The sequence below is a fragment of the Herpailurus yagouaroundi genome, unplaced genomic scaffold, assembly GCF_014898765.1.
Source record: "Herpailurus yagouaroundi ecotype Mexico unplaced genomic scaffold, PumYag 252, whole genome shotgun sequence".
Taxonomy (NCBI): Eukaryota; Metazoa; Chordata; class Mammalia; order Carnivora; family Felidae; genus Herpailurus; species Herpailurus yagouaroundi.
The window spans coordinates 1,229,208-1,248,906 of NW_024412469.1; the positions used below are offsets into that span (position 1 = coordinate 1,229,208).

The 19,699-nt window shown below is 40.4% G+C and overlaps 1 protein-coding gene and 1 long non-coding RNA gene across 13 annotated transcripts in view; one reads left to right on the forward strand and one right to left on the reverse strand.

The window, feature by feature from the left end:
• The window catches only part of KDM4C (lysine demethylase 4C), a 473,115-nt gene that overhangs the window by 413,510 nt on the left and 39,906 nt on the right, over positions 1 to 19,699 (forward strand). For 9 of the 12 annotated variants that reach the window (XM_040460839.1, XM_040460848.1, XM_040460841.1 and 6 more), the window contains 2 exons: positions 14,890 to 14,940; positions 17,206 to 17,376. In XM_040460839.1, coding sequence (XP_040316773.1) covers positions 14,890 to 14,940; positions 17,206 to 17,376 — 222 coding nt within the window. The remainder of the gene's footprint in view (positions 1 to 14,889; positions 14,941 to 17,205; positions 17,377 to 19,699) is intronic. The other 3 variants (XM_040460852.1, XM_040460843.1, XM_040460846.1) reach the window with 1 other exon arrangement.
• Positions 7,482 to 17,262, reverse strand: LOC121020813 (uncharacterized). The gene is made up of 2 exons (XR_005786300.1): positions 17,152 to 17,262; positions 7,482 to 7,635 (listed from the first exon to the last, which is right to left on the reverse strand). It is a non-coding gene; the product is annotated as an uncharacterized LOC121020813 (long non-coding RNA).

Sequence of the window (19,699 nt, forward strand, 5' to 3'; positions counted from 1 at the left end):
ATTTATAATTGTTAGCTCTTCCTGATGGATAGACCCTGTCACTATTATATAATGTCCTTCTTCATCTCTTGTTACAGCCTTTAATTTAAAGTCTAGTTTGTCTGATATAAGTATGGCTACTCCAGCTTTCTTTTGGCTTCCAGTAGCATGATAAATAGTTCTCCATCCCCTCACTCTCAATCTAAAGGTGTCCTCAGGTCTAAAATGAGTCTCTTGTAGACAGCAAATAGATGGGTCTTGTTTTTTTATCCATTCTGATACCCTATGTCTTTTGGTTGGCACATTTAATCCATTTACATTCAGTGTTATTATAGAAAGATATGGGTTTAGAGTCATTGTGATGTCTGTATGTTTTATGCTTGTAGTGATGTCTCTGGTACTTTGTCTCACAGGGTCCCCCTTAGGATCTCTTGTAGGGCTGGTTTAGTGGTGACAAATTCCTTCAGTTTTTGTTTTTTTGGGAAGACTTTTATGTCTCCTTCTATTCTAAATGACAGACTTGCTGGATAAAGGATTCTCGGCTGCATATTTTTTCTGTCTAGCACACTGAAAATCTCGTGCCAATTCTTTCTGGCCTGCCAAGTTTCAAAAGAGAGATCAGTCACGAGTCTTATAGGTCTCCCTTTATATGTGAGGGCACGTTTACCCCTTGCTACTTTTAGAATTTTCTCTTTATCCTTGTATTTTGCCAGTTTCACTATGATATGTCGTGCAGAAGATCGATTCAAATTACGTCTGAAGGGAGTTCTCTGTGCCTCTTGGATTTCAATGCCTTTTTCCTTCCCCACTTCAGGGAAGCTCTCAGCTATTATTCCTTCAAGTACCCCTTCAGCACCTTTCCCTCTCTCTTCTTCCTCTGGGATACCAATTATGCATATATTATTTCTCTTTAGTGTATCACTTAGTTCTCTAATTTTCCCCTCATACTCCTGGATTTTTTTTATCTTTTTCTCAGCTTCCCCTTTTTCCATAACTTTATCTTCTAGTCACCTATTCTCTCCTCTGCCTCTTCAATCCAAGCCGTGGTGTTTTCCATTTTGTTTTGCATTTCATTTAAAGTGTTTTTCAGCTCCTTGTGACTGTTCCTTAGTCCCTTGGTCTCTGTAGCAAGAGATTCTCTGCTGTCAGCTATACTGTTTTCAAGCCCAGCGATTAATTTTATGACTATTATTCTAAATTCACTTTCTGTTATATTATTTAAATCCTTTTTGATCAGCTCATTAGCTATTGTTATTTCCTGGAGATTCTTCTGAGGGGAATTCTTCCGCTTGGTCATTTTGGATAGTCCCTGGCGTGGTGAGGACCTGCAGGGCACTTCCCCTGTGCTGTGGTGTATAACTGGAGTTGGTGGGCGGGGCCACGGTCTGCCCTGATGTCTGCCCCCAGCCCACCGCTGGGGCACAGTCAGACTGGTGTGTGCCTTCTCTTCCCCTCTCCTAGGAGCGGGATTCACTGTGGGGTGGCGTGGCCCGTCTGGGCTACTTGCACACTGCCAGGCTTGTGATGCCGAGGATCTGGTGTATTAGCTGGGGTGGGTAGGCAAGGTGCACGGGGGCAGGAGGAGCAGGCTTAGCTCGCTTCTTCTTAGGTGATCCACTTCAGGAGGGGCCCTTGGCAGCTGGAGGGAGTCAGATCCGCTGCCGGAGGTTTGGCTCCGCAGAAGCGCAGAGTTGGGTGTTTGCGAGGAGCGAGCAAGTTCCCTGGCAGGAACTGGTTCTCTTTGGGATTTTGGCTGGGGGATGGGCGGGGGAGATGGCGCTGGCGAGCGCCTTTGTTCCCCACCAACCTGAGCTCTGTCTTCTGGGGGCTCAGCAGCTCTCCCTCCCTTTGTCCTCCAGCCTCCCCGCTTTCTGAGCAGAGCTGTTAACTTATGACCTCCCAGACGCTAAGTCGCACTTGCTGTTGGAACACAGTCCATCAGGCCCCTCCGCTCTTGCAAGCCCGACTTGGGGGCTCTGCTTGGCCAGCGAGCCGCCCCTCCGCCCCGGCTCCCTCCCGCCAGTCCGTGGAGCGCGCACCGCCTCGCCGCCCTTCCTACCGTCTTCCGTGGGCCTCTCGTCTGCGCTTGGCTCCGGTGACTCCGTTCTGCTAATCCTCTGCTGGTTTTCTGGGTTATTTACGCAGGTGTAGGTGGAATCTAAGTGATCAGCAGGACGCGCGGTGAGCCCAGCGTCCTCCTACGCCGTCATCTTCCTTGGATGATCCCTAAAGCCACTTTTTAAAGATTGTCGGTATTGGAGGGAAACTTTGATAACAAATTGGCCAGCCATAATGTCTGCCTCCTCTTTTTTATATCACCATTTATGTCCTCAGCACCAGGTCCTTAAGAAATATATCCAGCACAAAGGTTAGTTATAGAGAACTTCAGTTAGATTGCTCAAACTGTTCAGTTCAATATACTAGGGGCCATGGAGTGTCCTGGGAACAAAAACATATATATTTTTTTAACTTCTCAGCTCAACAGTAAACATTCCTTCTGACATGCCTCCATTCACATACCTGTTTTAAGCAGATGAAAAAATGATGACAAAATTTATTTAATACATAACATCAGTTGTGTTCTAAAGGCTTTACAAGTATTATCTCATTAATCTTCAAAGCACCACTTGTGGTAGATACTATTATTAATCCCTTTTTACAGATGAGTAAACTGACGCAAAAGATGCTTAGGTTTCTGTAATTTGCTATTTTTTACATAGGTAGTAAGGGGAAGAACAGTCAAAACCAGGCAACCTGACTCAGTGCCCAGGCTCTTAACTACTATATTCTATTACTGTAACAAGATAGGCTAAATAAAAGTAAAGATAAAATGTTTATCTGGGAGCCCAAAGAAGGAAGCCAGTAACTCTACAAAGACAGTCAGGTAGAATTCACAGAGGAAGTTATGACTAAGAGTTTTGTCTACTCTAAATGTGGCCTTCTAATGCCAGTGAACTTGCCTCAGCACCAACAGGGTTGACCAATCAAATGCAGCATTGGAATGAATCCACCTTTTCTTTTTCCTTTCCGTTTTCCCTCCTTTAATCTGGAGCTCAGTTCTATGGCTCAGCTCGTCCATTTTTAGTTTCTCTTCCATTCTTTTAAGAAAGGGAACCAGGGACGCCTGGGTGGCTCACTTGGTCGAGCATCCGATTTTGGCTCAGGTCATGATCTCGCGGTTGACGAGTTCAAGCTCCACGTCCAGCTGTATGCTGACAGCTCAGAGCCTGGAGCCTGCTTTGGATTCTGTGTGTGTCTCTCTTTCTCTGCCCCTCCCCCACTCATGCTCTGCCTCTCTCTGTCTCAAAAATAAAATAAACATTAAAAAAAAAAAAGGAAGAGAAAAGAAAAGAAAGGGAATCAGAATTTAGCCAAAACTCATCTAACAATGATCTGAATGATCTCTTCCTGTTTCCCAGACCTGGGTGGGTGTCTTTGTGTTTTGTAGGTAGTAGAATTGTTTTGGTGGATGTTGTTTTTTTCATAACATTTTGCATATTGCCAGCTCCCATTCTGTTCAGTTATGTTTGCTATGGCCAACTTTATTCTTCTCAGACTTGCTCACAATCATCTTGTGTTTATATATGTTTTTTTATTTTACATTCTACATAAGTTATTTTCCAAATGCCCTGCTGACTTTGCACTGATAATGAAAAACAGAATTCTAATCAAAGAAAAGGTCTGGAATAAAAAAAAAAATTCTCAATAAGGATTAAAAAAAAATACTGCAGTGATTCAGGCCTGAATCTGATCAATCTTCCTCACTCAAACATACAGTAAACAAAATGAATCCCTTACCCTTTCATCAATAGAAGTATTTTGTTGAGATCTCAATCCACATATCCCAGGTGATAGAAAGTTAACATCAGATTAGCCTCTGAGGAGAGGTCTTTAGCACAGACATTTTAGAATAGTTACATTTGGCATGAATCTTTCCCTTGCTCACTTTATCAGGTAAAACCAGTAAAGACATCATTTTTTCCTAATTTTGTAAACAAAATGAAGTGTATCCTACCTCAAATTTTTCTATTCTCTATTTAATACCCCACATTTAACTTCCTCCTCCTACTTCCATAGCCATTTCCATAGGAAGGGTGGGATCAGCGAGCACAGAGCTTCTCTCCCCCATGCTTTTGGTCAGGATAAAAAGGGCTTGAGCAGCACATCCCCGAGCCCTGGGCTTAATTCCCTTTGGGGATCTCACTGTTCTTGGCTTCTTAGTTAGTGAAAGCAGCAAGAGCCAGGGAGTCTCACTGTGGGCCATCCTGCCTTCTACTGGGCCTGCTGTTTAGTCACTGGACCTGGCTGTGGGGAGAGGTTTCCACTGACATGCTCCCTAGAAAGCAACCTACAGTGACCTTATAGACCCCAGACCTGAGGCTCTTTTGCCTTGAATTGAGCCATCTCTAGCTTATTTGTTTTTCCTTCCCCCTTTTCCAGATCTTTCTCAAAGCCTGGCTACTTCGTAAGGGTCTTTGTACCAGTTCTGATTCAGGCACCAGCTGCAGGAATCTTCAACCCACTTCTGATGCTAATTTAAGTGTTTAAAGGGGTTTTGGATTTGTGGGAACAGAGAACAGATGCCTCCATTGCAGATTCTGGTTTTACTCAGCCAAGGATATGGAAAGTGATCAGAAGAGCAGAGGTTGAATGCCTGGGGGTGGCACTTCTCCTACACATTGCTCCCTGTTGGGGCTCTCCCCAGTTATGGCAGTGTCTGCATGGGGCTGGCTGCTGCTGGAACTGAATAAAAGTCATATTTTGTGACCATACAGTTGCTCTATATTAAGGGCTTACATCTCCATTGTGGAAGAATTTACTTTTAAGAGGCTAGGCCTTTCCATTTAAGGAAATTCTTGCAAGGAGTTGGCTCTTGAATCAGATGCAGGGTCAGCAAGGCCACATCCTCATCTGGGGGCAGAAAGCAGAGTCAGGTCCCAGGTGGTTCAGAAAAATATCTCTTCTCTTAGAATAGCCTTTCCCCAGACTTTTATTTCTTTTAATTTTTTTTTAATGTTTATTTTTTTTGAGAGAGAGAGACAGAATGTGAATGTGGGAGGGACAGAGAGAGGGAGACACAGAAGCTGAAGCAGGATCCAGTCTCTGAGCTGTCTTCACAGAGCCCAACGCGGGGCTCGAACCCACGAACTGTGAGATCATGACCTGAGCCGAAGTCGGGTGCTTAACTGACTGAGCCACCCAGGTGCCCTTCCAGACTTTTATTTCTGATCCTTTAACCTGGTTGGGTAAAAGAACATTATCTCAGATATATTTCCTGGAAACAACCAAATGCACTGGAAAAATGTTAGGACATACATTGTGTGGGACACCTTATTTATTTTGCAAATAGGCAATACTTACTCCTGAGGGCCTAAAGAGCCCCTGAAATCACTTTGAAGCCATCTGTGGGACTGAGGCCTCATGTGTTTTTAACATGAGTGTTTATAGTTACCCTCTATAGAGCTTTGATTATTAGATCTCTTATCTGACAGCCTCGGTTATCTTTATCTCTCTCAAAATATGTAATATGTGGCTTCACAGAAAAGAATATATTGCTGAACTTTTTATTCTGGCCTTGTAAAACTGCAAATTAATCCTGATTTAAAAAAAAATTAAGAAAGATCTGCATCTTGGTGCAGGTGTTTGGTTTTTACCACAAAAGCAGACTCCTCAGAATCCCCAGGAGAAACTTGTCCGTGTCGTGTTTCCTCCTTGGCTCTGTTTTCCCCATCACACAGCATGCATGGAACCAGGGAGCCAGTCAGCAAGACCTAGGCTTGCACTGCAGGAAGGAGTATTTACATGACACAGTTGAAATTTGGCGACTTCAAGGACCACACATACTGAGGAAATCAAGTCTTCCTTTCCAAGGACCACTTACCTGGTTTCACTTTTTAGCATAGGTAAGGTATGTTTCCATGTAAAATGCTTGCACACTTTTTCCACAGAATTAATGTATCTCAGTACCCAGAAAATTTTAAGCTCTTTAGCAATTTATAGTCTTTTTTAGAAAAGAAAATAATTGAGGCACGCTTTATTGTCTGATAGCTTGTGAAGAAAATTAGGTAGTGACACTAATCCCATATTTTAACATTGGTATTAGAATGAAGAACTATGGATACAGTAGAGAAATACAAATGGAATGTGTCAACAGACAGACAACAGGAAAGGGTATTTGACATTCCAACATCTTGTAAAGCACAAGAGATAGGGTTTCTCAATTCTTTCATGTAGAGTACCGTAATTAGATGCCATAGTCATAATGCAATCCATAGATACCAACAAAATGCAATGAAAGTGTAGCTTTTTAAGACTATTCACTGCAAACAATAGAAATGGCAAGTAAATAAGTTCCAACGTTTGTATCTAAGAAGTTACTTTCTAGGTCAACATAATCTGTCCACTTTTAACAAACATGATGTATAAAACCCTAGATTAACTAAAAAGCCCTTATGAGGTCTCTTTGCAGGAAGCCAGTCAGCCTGGGGACACCCCAACTTCTGTGCCCTTCCTTTCCGTAAATTGTTGGTAGCCATCTTGGAGTCTGACAGTCTCACACCTGCAAATCAGCTCTTCTTTTTTTTTCCATTCTTTATCTGAAATTGGCTTTGTGTGTGTGTGTGTGTGTGTGTGTGTGTGTGTGTGTGTGTGAGATACCATGCATTCTGTTTATCCCACACTGTGTGTAGTAGGTCAGTGAAATTATAGAGTGTAGTATGTGAAGAAACTTAAGAAATTACTGTTTCTACATTTTTAAATAAAGCATTCTTTTAATTTTTCTTTGAGCCGTTACTGAGATAACTTGGCACTCAGAAGCTTTTGCTTGTGGCAGGAAGCAGTTGGAATTGAAATGCTCTTTTCTGTGGGCATCAGATACCTTAATCATTTACTTTTGGTTTTGTTTGACCCCCTGGAGTACTAGTTAAGCCTTTTGGTTAAGTTTCCTCATATATTTTTCAGGAATAAGAAGAAAATACAAAATTTCCAACCCTTATATTCAACACCTTTCAATTGTACCTTCAAATCTGTTATTATATATCTTTATCATGTGTTTGGAGTAGACTGGTGTCCTTACTAGATACTGAGAAGTAATTTTTGCCAAGGCTATAGGGACCACAGAGATTACCTTCAGGTGATATTTGAGAGAACATGGGGGGAAAAGAAAGGGTTTCTGCTACAGAACCTCTCAGTTTTTTCCCATCCCTTCCGCCTTCACAGGAACCCCACATATCTTTTTCAAGCACAGTGCTTGGCACAGAGATGCACTTAAGTAAAACTAGATAGGTTGAGGGGCGCCTGGGTGGCGCAGTCGGTTAAGTGTCCGACTTCAGCCAGGTCACGATCTCACAGTCCGTGAGTTCGAGCCCCGCGTCGGGCTCTGGGCTGATGGCTCAGAGCCTGGAGCCTGTTTCCGATTCTGTGTCTCCCTCTCTCTCTGCCCCTCGCCCGTTCATGCTCTGTCTCTCTCTGTCCCAAAAATAAGTAAACGTTGAAAAACTAGATAGGTTGATAGGTGGATGTTCATTTTCTTGATTAACAATGGGAAGATTTTAACACTGGTGCGATGGGCAGGCAAATTCTGTGCTTCTGCTGTCATGAGGGGTGGTAGAAAGCTGTTGGCTGGTTCTTCTTCCATTGTTCCTATGGCTATTTCTCCTGAAATTTCAAACGAAACCTAAGAAGTTTGCATTTTTGAGATCTAGTGCATCCTCTCACTGTGTGTCTCTCTCTTCCCTTCCTTCCTTCCCCTCCCTCTCTCTTCCTTCTCTCTCTTCTCTCTCCTCCTTTCTCTCCCCGTCTCTCACTCATGCTCATATAACTACTGTGTTTTTATAGAACCACAATTGCTTATGCCACCCTAATTTTATCTTCTGTTCAAGGGGACTACCTTCCTTTGTTGGGAGCAGTGTGTCAATGCAGACTAAGGTGACTAAAAGTAATATAATAATAGCTAATATTTGTATAGTGACTTTTATAGTTTACCGTGTACTTTTATATATAACTATTTATCTCATTTGGTCCTTATAGTCACCACCTCCCTGGTATTATGATTGTATACATTTTACAGATGATGAAGTGGCACTTCAGAGAAGTTCACAAATCATTACAAGATATAAAGCTTTCAAGTCATCAGAGTCACAGCATGTGTGACATTTTATTTAGACTGTGCGGTTTTGGTAGTCACTTTTCCAACTTGAGACTATAGCTTAGGTTAGCTTACATAGTGTCATTATTTACCTGGATTTCCTTCTTAGTGGCATGGAAAAACTGTATAACCATTTAATTAGTCTAATTTATTACTTTGAATTTTCTGGTAACATTTTTTTTTGCATCTATTTTAGCTGTTTTGAACCCATACACCAGCTGTAATTGAGATTCAAAAATCCTTATTGGCAAGAATGCCATATAGTGATACTTGCTTCTCTCTGTTGAAAATGTCCCATCTGAGGTAATTTTTTAAAGTTGTTATTACCTTATAATTGAGCCAGTGATTTTCCTGCTCCTTTCCCCTGTTATAGTTCCTCTTAAATTGTTTTTTCTTTCAAGATTACTTTGAGTATTTTAGTTTCTTTGCATTTTCATATAAGTTTTAGAATCAACTTGTTAATTTCTACACACACACACACACACACACACACACACACACACACACACACAGAGCCTGCTGTGAATGATTGAGATTTTGTTGAACCTGTAGTTCTCTCCAGATTTACCCTGAAGCCTGAAGAGCTCCTGAAATGTAAAAGCCCAAGGCAGAGCTTCTGGGGGCAGGCATCCAGGGACTTGCATGTTCACTAGCAACTAATGAGTTTGGATGTGACTTAGGAGGAGTGCATGTCAAGTTCCATCTTAGCAGTGGGAGGCTTCCACACCCCTCCAGCTCCACCAGTCTAATGGATGTGAACTTTGCTCTCTGCTGTTTTTGAAGTAAGTTGTTTATTATTCAGAATAGAAAGCAGGTGGTGCCTACCTGTTGAGAGTTCCCTACATGGACAGAGTGAGCATCTAAAGATGGTTCTCCTGTCTCAGTCCTCTTCACTTCCCTACCAAACAAGATCTCTGAGGTGAGCTAATGACTCAGATGGAAAAGAATTAGTTTTTCCTCAGTATCTTCTGCAGCCTGTTAGTTATACTTCTACAGGAATTTTAAATGAATAAGACCTTAAATCTGCTGGGAAACTGCTTACCACCATTTCCCACTGTATTATGTTTGTACTTAAAAATGCACAAGAAGTGAAAGTACACGTGAACAAACAGACGTGTAGAAAATTAAATACTTGTGACATTTTTATGGGTCCACATGTGCATTTCTCCTGTTGGAGCAATTATTTCTTCATGAAGCCCCAGGGATTTGGGTTTTTCTGAATAGAAGATTTTTACCTAGCTCTTGTAATTTTACAAAGAAAGCTTTCATTATTACAAGGCAAATTTATGTGAGTGACTTCTACTACAGAAATTTGGTAAAAGAAGAATAGTGGGTATTAATTTACTCAGATCCCTCTAGGAATTTTTATAAAATGGTACCTTGAAAAAATACAATAATAATATCTCATGGGTTATTAAATCATAGAAATTAGGGAGAAATAATAAAGTTGAGAAGGTTACTGGAGATAAATGAAATGTGCTTTTTGGCCGGTTTGCTGGATAAGTTACTTCATTTCTTCAACTCTCCAGTGTTGCTGGCTCTATATACACTATTGTATTTGGATTTACACCCTTTATTAACATCATTATATAGATGGAGAACCCAGTCAGGGATTTTCCCAAGATGACATCTCTGCCCATGACTCACCTTGTCAGACGGTGAGTGACCCTTCTTCAAGGCATAAACACAACTAAGCCTTTTCCAGGTCTGATCAGAGAAGATATTGCCAAAGTATAGGAATCTTCCTTCCTTCTGCCACACAGGACTCCTTCCCCCTGAGTCCTTGTTTTAGGGGTCTTATGTGAACTAACTGCTCTCTGCTCTCAAAAACCCAATGGGGAGAAATATATTTGAGAATGCAGTGTACATTCCAGCCTCAGTACTTAAGTTAGATTCCTGTGTCAGTTTAGGTCACACCTGTTTTAGTCTCCATAACTTTACCCTTCACAGAAATGCCTTCATTGATTTTCATTTCGCTATTGTGTTCTTTTATCTCACTATATACAAGCACAATATTATGTAAGTAATATTGTTGTGATTTTTTTATAAGGCTGTTAGAAGGTTGGCTGCTGTGCCTTTAAATATTCCAGGTGAATATTTTTTTTACTTTAGTAAAAAATCTTTTTTATACTTTTTATACTTTAGTATCAAGGAAAATTTGTCTATTAAAGGATGAGGAAAGATTTACCACTGTTTTCCACTAACTCTAGTGAGAATTTAACAATTCCCGTCAGTTTTGAGGCCATGGTGGCATTAACAGTTTCTGTGACTCTGTCCACAATAGAAACCATATTACCATTGTAACAGAGATTTAAAATATTGCTTATGTTCATCACAACTTTGAAATTAGAATATCAAGTTATTAGGTCTGCCACTAGATAATAGTATTTAATACATTATTAAAGAAGCAAAGATATTATACCACAAATTTACTTCTCAATATTATTTCAGTATAATTTGTTTCTTTTGTAATCTTTTCTTGTTTTATTTTATACATTTAAAAACATTATTCTGAGTAGGTGCCCACAGGCTGACAAGGTGGTAAAGACCAGAGGTTTGTGACACCAAACACTCCATTCTCAAATAGCCTTCCTGGCATGTGTGCAAGAGTGCCTCCTGGCTCCTTCGGACTTGGTTCAGATGTTCCCTGTAGTGAAACCTGTGAAGGTCCCTTCCTGCCCTCATCTGGGCATTCTCAATACTTTGCATTTTGGTGAGCTATGTCTGTCTTCCCTACTAGCCTGTGAGCTATTTGAGAGAAGGGACTCTCTCTTTCTTGTATTTTAATCTTTAGCACCTAGCAAGGTGCCTTACTTATAACAAGCACTCAGTAACTGCTTATTTAAATGCCACTTTCTTTTTTTTCTTTGCTTCTTTTTTTTCTTCTACTCCATGTCCATCCTTCCATTGCTTTTCCTCTTTGCATTACTTGCCAGCTGGTTCTTGACTTTTTGGCTCAGGATTTACTACTATAGTGTACTCATCAGGTAGGCAGTGATGATTTCTTTCATCCTGTTTTATCAACACTAGTGTTAAATTTTTTGAGTTAGCCTATTTGATGTTGGAATGCTTTTGATGAACCAGGCCAAGCATTAGAAACACCTTTTTCTCCTTATTTGGGTTGTGGTCATTGATAGTTAGCCATCTTTTCTTTCAAGTGTGGCCATTTATTTATTTATTTTTATTTATTTATTTTTTTAAATTTATATATGAAATTTATTGTCAAATTGGTTTCCAAATTTATTGTCAAATTGGCTCATCCCAAAAGGTGCCCTCCTCAATACCCATCACCCACCCTCTCCTCCCTCCCACCCCCCATCAACCCTTAGTTTGTTCTCAGTTCTCAACAGTCTCTTATGCTTTGGCTCTCTCCCACTCTAACCTCTTTTTTTTTTTTTTTTCCTTCCCCTCCCCCATGGGTTCCTGTTAAGTTTCTCAGGATCCACATAAGAGTGAAACCATATGGTATCTGTCTTTCTCTGTATGGCTTATTTCACTTAGCATCACACTCTCCAGTTCCATCCACGTTGCTACAAAAGGCCATATTTCATTTTTTCTCATTGTGTGGCCATTTATTTAAACATCAGTAGAGTCACAGAAAAGTTAGAGAGCTATGTGATAAGGGCCTGTTTCCTTTCTAAGCCCACTCCTAAGGGCAATACAGTATCAGGGGGAGAAAACACTTCAACATCCTATTATTTGTGCTGCCCCTTAGAGGTGGCTTGGTATGATGGAGAGGACAGGTATAGCAATAAGTAGAAAAAGATTTGTTGAGGGGTTTTGTTTTTGTTTTGATGTTTGTTGTTGTTGTTGTTGTTTTTTAAATAGAACCCCAAACCTGAGAACAAAATCTGTTCATTTTACTGAAGCATGTAAGCATGTCTTAGGAATCAGTAGTGGTTAATAAGAACAAAATAAAGGTGCCTTTTTTGTTATATCACATTTGGCATAAATATAGGGAGATATAAAAAAGTCAGATGAAATTTTATAACTAAATTTGTGTATCATTCTACTTTACAAATCATTTCCTGAGGCCCTTCTTTCATCTTATTTAACTGAAAGATAAATGATGAGGGTAGTCTTTTCTTACTAAATAATTTGGCTTCAGCTTTTTTTTGAGCATCTCAGTTAAGTAGACCTGACTATGGATTGGCTGTCATTTGAAGAACTTAGAAACTTACAAAAACTCTTATATTTTATTACATTTAGTGTTTTCAATAATTAAAGAAATATGTAATGGAAAGTACAGGGAAGTACATGAAGAGGCAAATAAACAAAATCCCACTACCTAGAGTTATATCTGCTAGCAGTTTAGTATATTTTTTCTTACTGTTCTTTTTTCTTAGTTGTGTGTGTGTGACAAACCATCACAAAATGTAGTGACTTAAAACAATGATAGTTCTTCAGCTGGAAATTCTGTAGGTCACAAATTTTGGCTGAGCTCAGGGGGGTGGCTGTTTTGTTCCAGGCTGATTGCCTCATTCATCTGTGGTCAGCTACAGAACAGCCTGCCTTTTCCTAGCTGGGTTCATGTCTAGCACCTGAGCTCTGGTCCATGTGATCTCTCATCTTCCAGTAGGATAACTTGAGTTTGTTCACATGACAGTCTAGAGCCCCTAGAAAGAAGCCTCAGAAGTGTGCAAGGCTTTTTGAGCAAAGGCTTTAAATTGGCATTCCATTACTTCAGCTGTATTCTTTTGGCTGAGGCAGGCTAAGCCACAAGGTGAGCCCAGATTTGAAGGGTGGGGAAATAACGTCCAGTCCTTGAAAGGAAGAGCTGCAAGGTCACATTGCAAAGGATGTGAAAACAGGAAGGAATGAAGATGTATGGACATTTTTGCATCTTACCACAGTGTGTCTGTGTCATGTGTACGTGGAGAAAAATGGACAGCATGTCATTATACATTATACATTTTTCATCTCCATATAGGCTTCAAATCCAAGTTACAGATTCAACTCTGTGTATACTGGGGAGTATGCTGAATATACTGGGGTGGTTAAATGGTTTCTTAGCTGAGAAGTATCTCAATGGGTGTGTAGAATAGAGGAGGTGCTCGATAAATCAGAAAAGAAAGCCAAAGAAAATGTAACTTCTTTAGGCAACTGTTTGAATTCCATTGGGTCCACCCATGGTAGGTTTTATTTATACTCTGATTTCTGTCTATGTATCTTCTCCTGGTTGATGATACCAAGGCACTCGCTATAGGAGAGCGCCTGCCTCTGAGCCCTACTGTAGCCTCTCACCATCTCTGAGATCTTGGAAGAGTCCTTTGACTGTGTACCTCAGTTACTTCATCTATTTAATGAAAATAACAACTACCTCACAGAGTTGTTGGGAGAATTTAATTAACTAAGGTATATGGACATGTATTGGTAACTCTACCTATATAATTGTGTCCCAGGAACTCTCTGATGCTTTCATGGAATGTCTATAACATTTCTTACTTAACATTTTTTTCACATCCCCAGCATTTCAAACTGGCTCTAGCTTTCTTTAAAAGAAACTGTGCTTTTTTTTCCTTAAACAACTGTTTGTTCATTTCTGCTTAGTGTATTTTGAAGGAAATTTAACTTTCTCAGCCTTAGCCTGTGTACTAATCTTCAAAATACGATAGCCATTTCTATAATCTGATAGAGCCTCCCTGTTAACATCAATAGATACTTGGGCTTTTCTGACAGGAAATATTTTTGAGAATGTATAATCAGTTATGGGGAATTCTTGTCAATAAATTTTCTCTACAAAAATAAATCAGAAATCCTATAACAATAGCATTATGGAAAAAATCTGTTTTCCTTACTACTCCCTACAAAATGGTCATGCTTGAAGCTCATGGAAATTTTTACTTGGGTGAAGGCTATGTATTTAATTTGTGTGCTGGCCATCTTTCCAACCAGTCAGTTTGCATAAATTTCAGGTCCTAAGTAGGAAGAAGGTGGTTGCGTGTAGAGTCAACCTTTTCTCTGTCAAGTCTGTATCACTTTTATTTTCCCATGACTGGCCACTTCCACTTTCCAGACCCTGTGAATTTCACCATAAACTTTCTTTATTCCCTCCCCCTACTCATATACATGCCTATGCACTCCAAGAAAGAGGAACATCTTCCTGAAACTCCCCTTTGTTTCTCTTTTCCCTTTTCTGGACCATGAATGATTAGAATTAGTCCACTCCTATTATGAAAATGTGTCTGTAACCATCCTTACAGTTCATTCAGTCGTCTTTAAAAACTCATTCATTCACTTGTTCATTCATTCATCATTCATCCAGCAGTAACAGTGTTGTACATACTGTGGTGGGTGCTGTGGAACAAAAGACATATAGGCCTGGTGCTGATGCATGGATTTTGCCCTGCTGTAGGAGGAACAGTCCAAGAAGGTGTCATTTGGGCAGGACTTGAAGACAGTTGAGAGTGGGGGGTGGAGGCCACCTTACACGCCTTCCCTGCTAAGGACCATAGCTTTGTGCCCATGTTTGACAAGAGTTAGAATCAGAAGTGGATGAGATAAAGAGCAGAACAGTGATGGGACTGGATTCAGCCACTCGTGTGAAATAAGGGTGCTGCACAGTCATACATGCCAAGTACTGAGGGACAGCAGAGAAGAGTGGCTGATTAACCTGGGCTAGGGTCTTATGTATGTTCTCCACTTAACAAAAATAAAACCAGTTAACAGTAGCTAAGAACCAATTGCCTGTGAATCTAGGTAGTTTATGTACTTTATCCTGTTTTTGTAGCAAACGTTTAATGTAAATATTATCCCTCCTACAGATGAACAAACTGAGGCTGATAAAGGTTCAAGATCCCAAGATCACACAGCTAGTAAGTAGCAGAGCTTAGAATTCAAATCCAAATCATTGTTTCCTTAGAGGGTTAATTCCAATTTTAATAAGATATGCACACAGGAACTAATATCATAGTAAAATATAGTACTTGCAATCCTGACCATGAGTGTTTTTAAGTCAGTTTGACAGAGAGATCACAACATCTACAAAAATTGTTGCCAGCATGAAGTCACTAAGGGCCACTGTGGATGGCCACACAGGCTGTCATGTCGCCCCCTACAGTTAGCTGAAGCCTATATAGTCCTTAGGAGCATTTGTGGGCCCAGTTTTGGAGTTATGTAACTGCAAACTGCTTTCACTCGTGTTCGTTACTAACTACATCTAAGTCGTTCTTCTTACTTTGAGAAGTTAGATATATTTAAAGGGGTTGGGTGGAGAATGAAACAGGAAACTAGGTAATTATTTTGGTGTATGTCACATACTTTGGCCTAGCTATTAATGATGTCTGCTTCAAGCGTAGTGCACTTAAATCACTATAGCCTTCTTACTGTTGTCCTTTGTCAAGATGTTTACACATCTACCTAACTACATCAAAAGGCAAAGAAAATTTCCCCAACCAGCCCAACAGTCACTGGGGAATGGTATCAAGGAGAAAAATACCCTTTTATTTTGTTAGGCATGTGAGAAACTAGATGGCAGAGCTCACTCTACAAGTAGGAGGCTGTAGGGACACACTTGTTGGGAGGGAGTCACCCCTCCATCCAAATCATGAGCACCTTTGTCCTCAGTGCCTTACTCCAGGTGCTTATCTTCCACCTGGCCCATTGTGATAAGCTCCCCACTCACCTTCTCCACCTATAGCCATACACACCTAGATCATTTCTCTTCTATTCATTCCACCTCTCAGTAGCTTCCTTAGGCCCACAGGATAATGTCCTGACTTCTTACGATGGCAAAGGAACTTCCCTCCTTCCTTCTTCCCCTCATAGCCCCTGACCTATGCCCTTGGCCATTTCTGCAGTCTTCTGCCTTCCCTCCTCCCCTGCCACACAAGAGCAGAATGTGGGGAGAATGAGAGCCTCTTACTTAACAGGTGCCAAGTGCCAGCAATTAAGTGTGGAGGGAGTGTGAGAGCAGCGGTAATCGGCATATCACTACCATCATAGTAAAGATCGGATCAGGAGCAACTCGTCAGTGGTGCTAAACCTGAGCGGATGTGTACAGGAACAGGATGTTTGTATGGCATTCAAGTTTCTCCCACAGATTGCTGATTAGTTGCAAGGGAAAAATAGTGATTGTAACATGGAGGAATTGGACTACAGTTTGTTTAGGATCAAAATTAACATCACCATTGAGAGGCAGACAGGCATCATGTTCTGCCAGATGTGATATCTTGAGAAGAATACAACATTATCTGTGTGGTGTTCTGGCCAGGAATGTATAACTTGAATCCAATCATGAGGAAACATCAGGTAAATGCTCTATTAAAAAAGGGAGAAGGGGAACTGTGTCCTTCAGAAGTATGACTCATGATCATAAAAGACCAAGAATGGCTGTGAAAATGTTCCAGATTGACAGAGGCAGAAATGTTCCAGATTAACATAGCAGAACATAGCAGTCAAATGTTCCAGATTAACAGAGGCTAAAGAGAAGCAGCAGTACCTGACTCCCTAGGACCCTGTGCTGGAGAGCAGGGGCAGGGCGGGGGTAGGGGTGGGATTGAAGATCATTATTGGCTCAGTTGACAAAATTAGAACATAAGTTGCATCCATGTTACATTTACTAAAGTTACTAACTCTGTTGTGGTTATGTGAAGGCAAATCGCTATGCTTAAAAAATACACAACTGACATATTTAGGAGTAAAAGGCCTGTGATGGTGTGTGTGTGTGTGTGTGTGTGTGTGTGTGTGTGTGTGTGTGTATAGATATATATGTGTGTCAGTTGTGTATTTTCTAAACATAGGAATTACATATGTAAACATTGTGTGTGTAAATACACACATATATAAAATAGAGTCAGAATATGCAAAAAACAGAAATGGTAAAATGTTAAAAATATCAATTGGTAACAATAGGTGAATCTGGGTAAAAGGGTCAAGAGTATATGGGTGTTTTTGTACTACTCATATGCTTGTAACTTTTAAGTTTGAAATTATTCCCCAATAAAAAGTTTAAAAATTAAAAATATATATCATAATCATGTGAATTATTTTTTTCTAAATAAATATCTTTTCTTTTCTGTTCCTACCTTTTCCCTTTCTCCTGTTTCTTTTCTCTCATCTTTGTGTACCTCTTCTGTTAGAAGTCCAAGGCTGGCGAGAAGGGCATCTCTGTGGGGCAGACGGTCATCACGAAGCATCGGAACACCCGGTATTACAGCTGCAGAGTGATCGCTGTGACATCGCAGACCTTCTATGAGGTTGTGTTTGATGATGGCTCCTTCAGCAGAGACACATTCCCTGAGGATATAGTGGTGAGTAAATTCCTGGGGGATCTGCTCCCCAGTTTACTTTTTGTATAACTAAACTAGCTGAACCTTTTAGCAATCTTTCTTTCGGCTTTTGGAGTAACTCATTTCACTTAATATTCAACTCAGGTGTGCATTTTGGCACTGACAAGAATTGTTTTCCAGGAGGTTCCTAGTGTTTTTCATTCTAAATAGTAGCCATGTGTACTTTGACTCATCTTCCCAAATTCCTTTAAGTAAGTGAGAAGTGTATGTGGCTAGGAAACATCAAATGCAAATTCACCTATTCTTTTCTGTTACAGAGCATTAGCATATTTGAATTCCTTTACTACCTCTTTTTCTTTATGCTTAACTGGAAATATGGCTTTTATTAATCTGACCTGACAGTGACATCTGTGATCCAACAGAAACATCTGTGGATGTTTCATATTGGAATAACAAAAGTCACTTAGGAAAAAGACTGAATTTTACTGAGCTTCTTAACTGGTCAGATACAGGATGAGTAGGTGTGTGCATATGCGTGTCTGTCTTCTCCTTCCTCTGTCTCCTCAGTAAACACCTCGGGATTTAGAGGAATTCGTGAATGTGTCTCATGGGCTTTCTTTTTAATAGCATGTTTCATGAGAAGAATACTTTCCACAAAAGGTTTTTTGAAACTGAGCTAAAATCACATACTTGAGACCAGGGTTAGTCCAGTGGTCATCTTGTTATCCTTTCTATATTTAAGAGAAATGTTATTTTGGGGGAGCCAGGCCTCAATAATGTAGTTGTAACTTCTGCTTGATGCTTTGCTCTTGTTTGTACTTGGAAGGGCATTTTTTTAATGATTCTTTAATAATTATGCATTATATGTGCAATTGATAATTGAACGTAACCATAGGAGATTGCTCATTAATATTTTCAGAATCTTGGTCTCCTGGGGCAAAAGTAACATTGATTCAATTAGCTTTGTTGTGTTTACTTCTCTGTACCATTAAGAGGGGCAAATATGTAAACAAAGTGACCTTATTTGAAAGATTTTAAAGCAAATGAATTTAGACAAAAAAAATCCCAGGACTTGATTATACACCAAAAGGGTGAATTGTGTTTCTTTGCAGAATTCTACCTAGAGCTTCACTTTACTGCATTGCTGTTGCCATTCATAACCAGTAGCCCTTAGGTAACACATTCTCCTTGTTAGAATTAGTTATGTCTTGAAGCACTCAATCCACAGTTACTGAGTGCCTGCTGTGTGCCAACACTGGGTGCTGGGAAAGATAATGAGAATGTGTGATTCCTGCTCAGTCTAGAGGAAGGCAGGCTGGTAAATGGGTGCTTTCTATACCATGTGAGAAATGTAATAAATGAACCAAAAGCAAATTACTACCTGTTGAGTCTGGAAGAATGAGTAAGAGACTTGACAGGGTTAGTAAGGAGCTGACACCAACATGTACCACAGGCCAGGACCACTTTAAGAATGTGTTGTGCTTGAACTGATTTCATCCTCACAACTCTACATACTGGGCAGTACTATTGTTTACATTTTTCTGCTGAGGAAACTGAGGCACAAAGAGGTAAGTAACTTCCCCATGGTCACACATAGCTAATAATAAGGTCACACATAGCTAATAATACCAGAAAAGGTATTCAATCCCAGAGTCTGGCTCCAGAGCCTCTGTTCCTAACCCCTGAGAAGAAAGGAGAGGAAGGGATGTGCAAGGGCAAGGCACAGAAGATGCAGGAGACGGAGGCCTTGGCCTGTCCAGGTTACATTCTCACTTCAGAATTAGCTTTCTTTTGTGCAGACTGTGACCATTGAGCTGGTAGAGTCCAGGAAACTTTGCAGGGTGGGATGGAAGATTTCTGAGTACCAATCCCCAGCCTGAGCAAGTAGTTAGGTCTTTATCCATGATAGTGTTTAATGAATTCTAAATTCCCTTTCACTTCCAAAGTCTCCATATACCCAACATGTTCTAAGCTTTCCTAAAATGTCTTTAGCTTGTAAAATGTCTGTGATCCTGGAAGTTTTTTGAAATTCTAAAAGTCTCCTTTTACACCTTCTTTTTCCTCTGTCTGTGAACCTCATACAAAGATGATCTTAAGTTATGTGGGTGCCGTGAGAAGAACAGGATTGTTCAGGACCACCTTGGCATTTAAGTCAATGAGAATGAAGAAACAACATTCTTTACAGCTTGATTAGCTGTCACTTAGCATATTTGATAAGGATTGAGGTTGAGCAGCAGTGTGTGTGTGTGTGTGTGTGTGTGTGTGTGTGTGTGATCACAACTATAGCCTTGGAGGGAGGGGCTAGCATCTGCCTCTGCCTCTGCCTCAGTTGGTGTGAAAAGAT